At 34.4% G+C, this 5000-nt stretch overlaps 1 protein-coding gene across 7 annotated transcripts in view; it reads left to right on the forward strand.

Moving 5' to 3' along the window:
• The window catches only part of LOC125043967 (mitogen-activated protein kinase kinase kinase kinase 3-like), a 74546-nt gene that overhangs the window by 11175 nt on the left and 58371 nt on the right, over nucleotides 1-5000 (forward strand). For all 7 annotated transcript variants that reach the window (XM_047640378.1, XM_047640379.1, XM_047640381.1 and 4 more), the window contains exons 3-7: nucleotides 2015-2170; nucleotides 2684-2787; nucleotides 2917-3045; nucleotides 4261-4470; nucleotides 4817-4966. In XM_047640378.1, coding sequence (XP_047496334.1) covers nucleotides 2015-2170; nucleotides 2684-2787; nucleotides 2917-3045; nucleotides 4261-4470; nucleotides 4817-4966 — 749 coding nt within the window. The remainder of the gene's footprint in view (nucleotides 1-2014; nucleotides 2171-2683; nucleotides 2788-2916; nucleotides 3046-4260; nucleotides 4471-4816; nucleotides 4967-5000) is intronic.

Raw genomic sequence — 5000 nt, forward strand, 5'->3', positions numbered from 1 at the left:
AACCTATGTATTTTTCATGATTCAAGGGGAGGACACCTGCATTTCAGAGAGTTAGTAAATCAGGCATGATAGAAATCTTAACAAATGTTTCTGAAGTTTCTTCCTGGCTCATATTTCAAGGTATATGGCAAAGCCTTTAGTACATAAAAAAATGGATCAGTTTTCTGTCTATTGGTATCAAAATTCATGCAAAATAATTTAGTGTTTTAATATCAGTACTTTTAGTAAAATCCCCTTGAAAAATCTGTCATAATTTATCAGCGTGTGGGTAGAGAAAAAGTTCTTTCTTTTAGACATGAAAAAAAAGAACCAAAAGTTTTACCATTATGTTTTACTTATTCTGTTATAAAAAAAAAGGGGGGGGGGGAAGATGTTACTGTATTACATATAACAAAAAAGGAATATCCCAGTCACTTCTCAATTTGTCAAGAAAAAATAAACTGTGAAAAGAAAACTGTCTTCCCTTTTGCATCTCTTATTATCTTCCAGGAGAATAAATCCTTTTTGAGACCTATATGACCATAAGAGGGTGTAGCTAGCATCAATAGTAGAAATGCTTGTCAGCACAAAGATGAAAGCCCAGAATTGCACTTGGATGAGATTGCTAACAATGACCTACTCCCAAGGATATTTATATGCCTTCTCCAAGGCGATATGGCTGGTGTATTGTCTTATTCCCTAGAGGAGCAGAACCATCTAGTTGTGTAGTCTTCGCTCTTGGGTATTGTGGCAGTCATCTACGCCCTCACTTAGGGAGATGAATGTCCCAAGGCATGAGGGAGGAAATGATTCACAGCTGCAGATGAATTGTATGTACTGTATCTCTAGGAAAAGAGTACAGAATACATTTATGTCTCTGAAAAGAGAGAACTGTGATATGAAATATGAATTCAGCCATGAGAGGGTTTGAAAGCGTGAGGAATGAAGAAACAAAAATCAATGGTGTTGAAGATCAAACAAATTTAGGATTTTGTTGTGTAACTAGTGGTTAATGTTGCATCATTACAAATTGATTGATAAAATGTTGTAGGACAAAGCACATCAAAATTGTGATTTGCTGACATCCATTCACTAAAGAAATAGAATGCATTGGTCTAAATTAATGTGAATTAACAATTTAAACTTAACATAGCTGAAGCAACTATTCCAGATAATGATGATCTTTATGCAAAATGCTATTAGTTGTGGTCCCTCCTTAAGTTCAGAAATGTTAACAGAGTACTAAGTATTAAGCCATTTACACTGGGAGTATTTCTATCAGCATTTTCCACTGTTTTATTTATTTGCTTTTTATTTTATTTTTTTTTCATGTAAATGGCTCCCCAAATGCTCACTCACTAAAGAACCAATTACTAGGTCTACTTAACCTCACCCATTTTCCCTATTCCTTGAATTTTGAGGAAGCATTTTATTCATAGTACTGTTAGTGTTGTTTTAGCCATTGGCAATAGACAAAATTTTCAGGATACACAGGCAATGGTGGTGTACATTCATGTACATTGCTCAGTAGCTGGGTGTTTATCTGGCCCACAGTTGGGCATGGCAGTTGGGACTCTTTATGTGATTTGGCTTCATTCACCGTGCGTCTGGATTTTTTCAATTTGGTACAATAGGAAGTCACCTGTTATGAATTGAATGAGTTCATGCTATAAAGGTATTATTATTATTACTGTTATTGTTATTAACATTTATGATAATAGTAATATTATAATTAATGATAACATAAGAGGACAATATGACAATAAAAGTGAAAACTTTTATCCACCAAAATTTAAGGAATAGAGTTAAGTGAGGTAGACCTATTAGTTGACTCCTTGGTGACCAAGTGCTTTAGGGACCACCTACGTGTAAAAAAATAAATAAATCAATAAAAATATACATAATGATAACAAAACATAGTGAATGGTGTGTGCACCTTGTACCCAGTGTTAATCAGTTTCAATAAAACTTACTTGTAGATGACTGTTATTAATCACTTTGCTGTTATCTCTTTATGCTTTTAATGTTCTTATAGGTGATGACTTCACAATCATCCAGCAAGAAATCCTGATGATGAAGGACTGCAGACACCCAAACATTGTTGCTTACTTTGGGAGTTATTTACGGAGAGACAAACTCTGGATATGCATGGAATTTTGTGGAGGCGGATCCCTGCAAGACATATACCATAGTAAGTGGCCATCTTTGTGAATGTGTATGGAAAATATGAGTACATGCACTATCTGTTGACTTTTTGGGTTTTACATTTTGATTAGCCGAACATAGGTAAGTCTCTTGAAATTGAATGTGAGAATAAAGATGTTGGGGGTTATCCTCAAATGTTGTGTTGCAGATTCTCTGAGACATTTAGCAATAACAGTACCTCTTTACATAGAATCAACCATTCATATTATTGTTTGGGTATTTAGCATGAAACTTTTTATTTTATATTAAGATTGTATCATATTTATATATATATATATATATATATATATATATGTGTGTGTGTGTGTGTGTGTGTGTCTATATATATATATATAATATATATAATATATATAATATATATAATATATATAATATATATAATATACATATATACATACACAGAAACATATATTATTTATTAATCTTAAAGTAATTGATTCACAGAATAAAAACAGAGAAAAGGAAATAGGAAGGTTCTAATGTACCTTGAAAATTTCAGTTACTGGACCTCTTCAAGAGCGTCAGATTGGTTATATGTGCAGGGAGACATTGCGAGGGTTGGAGTATCTCCACCGAATGGGTAAAATGCACAGAGATATAAAGGTATACTATAGACTTTATTACATTACATTACATTGAAAAAACTAAAAATAAAGTGAAAATATGTTGATCTGGTATTTTTCATTTATTTAGTTGAAGATTCTGTTTACTGATCTAATTTTTTTCTTTCAGGGCGCCAATATCTTACTAACGGAGAATGGTGATGTGAAGCTGGCTGACTTTGGTGTGTCAGCTCAGATCACAGCCACCATAAGTAAACGAAAGTCTTTCATCGGCACACCATACTGGATGGCACCAGAGGTAAACTCTTTGTTGAGAGAGAAAGTTTAAGATAAACATTTAAGCATGTATTTGTTTATGTAATTAGAGGTGATTACCAGAATTAGAGTACACAGAAAATGAGGCATTTGATAGATGAAAAAAGCTCTTTATCTGTTTGAGAGTTATAGTGTGTGGGTCCCCCTGCCTTGCCTCTTGTCTCTTCTAGTTTTGTTATTCTGACTTTCCTGGTCTTGTGACAGAGGGGAACGGAGGAAAGAGCGATTGGCAATCAAGGAGTTGCTAATTTTGGTAGGAAGCAAAAACATGGAATGTTGATAAAGTGGAAGTAGTAGTAGTGTATGATATTAGGAAATAATTTCTTTCTTTCTTTCTTTTTTTTTCTTTCTTTCTTTTTTCCTTCTTTCAGTCCAGCCATATTGAATAGCATCTCTAGGGAACATAGGTAACATGATTAGTAGTAGTTTAAGAGAGTGAGGTAGCTACTTTAGAAAGAAAATGTTATTTGACAGTTTAGATAAATAAATTATATTTTGAATGTATGACCCATAGGTAATCAATGCTAGGATATGAAGAAACTAACATGAAACTAACTGGTTTGCCAAAAAATGAATTAAAAAAAGGCAGACCTGTATACCTTCATTGAGTGTGTGTTTATTTACTGATTTATTTATTTAGTTAGTTAGTTTGTGGTTTGTTATTTTGATACATATCAATATATAACAGAGAGAGAGTGAGGGTAAAGGCAAAATTAAGAGTTAGAGTGAGAATGAGTGCACTATGACATCTATTGAGCAAGCACAACACTTCCTAAAGCTGCTTTGTGAACAATTACTCAAACTTGCAGTATGGCTGTGTAGAGGCCTATACTTTTGTTTATGATGATACCTTTATGAAAAGGCAGGATAGTTGAAGTTTGAAATTCAGCTTTGTAATCTCTGAGCAGCTACCAGAATAACAAAAGTGTGAAGACCAGAAATTAAGATGTTCAGATGATAGATTCTGCTTTTGGAAAATTGCAGAAAGTAGTGATGACATTTAAAATGTGTGTGAGATGCTTGATGAGCTGTAAAAAAAAGAAAAAAAAGAATCAATTGTGATGGAAATGGCATCCCCCATGCTTTTCCAGTCATGTCAGATTGTAGGGGTTTATGGCAATAGGTGTTTTTGTCATCTATCCACATAACTTTTCCTTTATTGACTACCTACTCAATTAAAATAATATTTTTTCCCCAGGTTGCAGCAGTGGAGAGGAAGGGTGGCTATAATCAACTTTGTGATATTTGGGCTGTTGGAATTACGGCCATTGAGTTAGCTGAACTCCAACCACCTATGTTTGACCTTCATCCAATGCGTGCCCTTTTTCTCATGTCCAAGAGTGGCTTCAAGCCCCCAACGTTAAAAGACAAGGCAAAGTGGACGCAAAATTTCCATCATTTTGTTAAAGTAAGGATTGAAGGAGTGATTTTTTCTTTCCTTGAGTCCTTTGTAATTTTTCCCCCTGTACGAATATATGCAATGATTATCAATTTGTAGTGTGTGCATGAATTAGTGTCATAACAAGCAAATGTCTCCTGAAATGAATAATCTTTTGGCACACTAGTTTTGAAGTTCTTCCTGATAGCTTAAACATGACTAGACAAAGTATTTCTAAAGAATCAGAGCTGGAGATAGATCTACAAGGTAGTCTAATGAAAAGAAAAAGAAAGAAAGAGATTCAGGGAATGAAGGAGAGATAGAGACTGAGACAGAGAGAGACAGAAATTTAGATTAAACCTCGTATATTTTCCAGCTGAGTCTAACAAAGAACCCCAAGAGACGTCCAACTGCCGACAAATTACTCCTTCACCCTTTTGTGGCGGCTGACCTTCCCAAGTGGCTGGCTGTTGAATTGTTACAGAAAGCTCACAACCCACAGCATTCATTCCCTCCTGAATTAGAGGTGAGGATTTTTAATTTGTTTTCTGTGTGATGTA

Source organism: Penaeus chinensis, chromosome 34, assembly GCF_019202785.1.
Source record: "Penaeus chinensis breed Huanghai No. 1 chromosome 34, ASM1920278v2, whole genome shotgun sequence".
Taxonomy (NCBI): domain Eukaryota; kingdom Metazoa; phylum Arthropoda; class Malacostraca; order Decapoda; family Penaeidae; genus Penaeus; species Penaeus chinensis.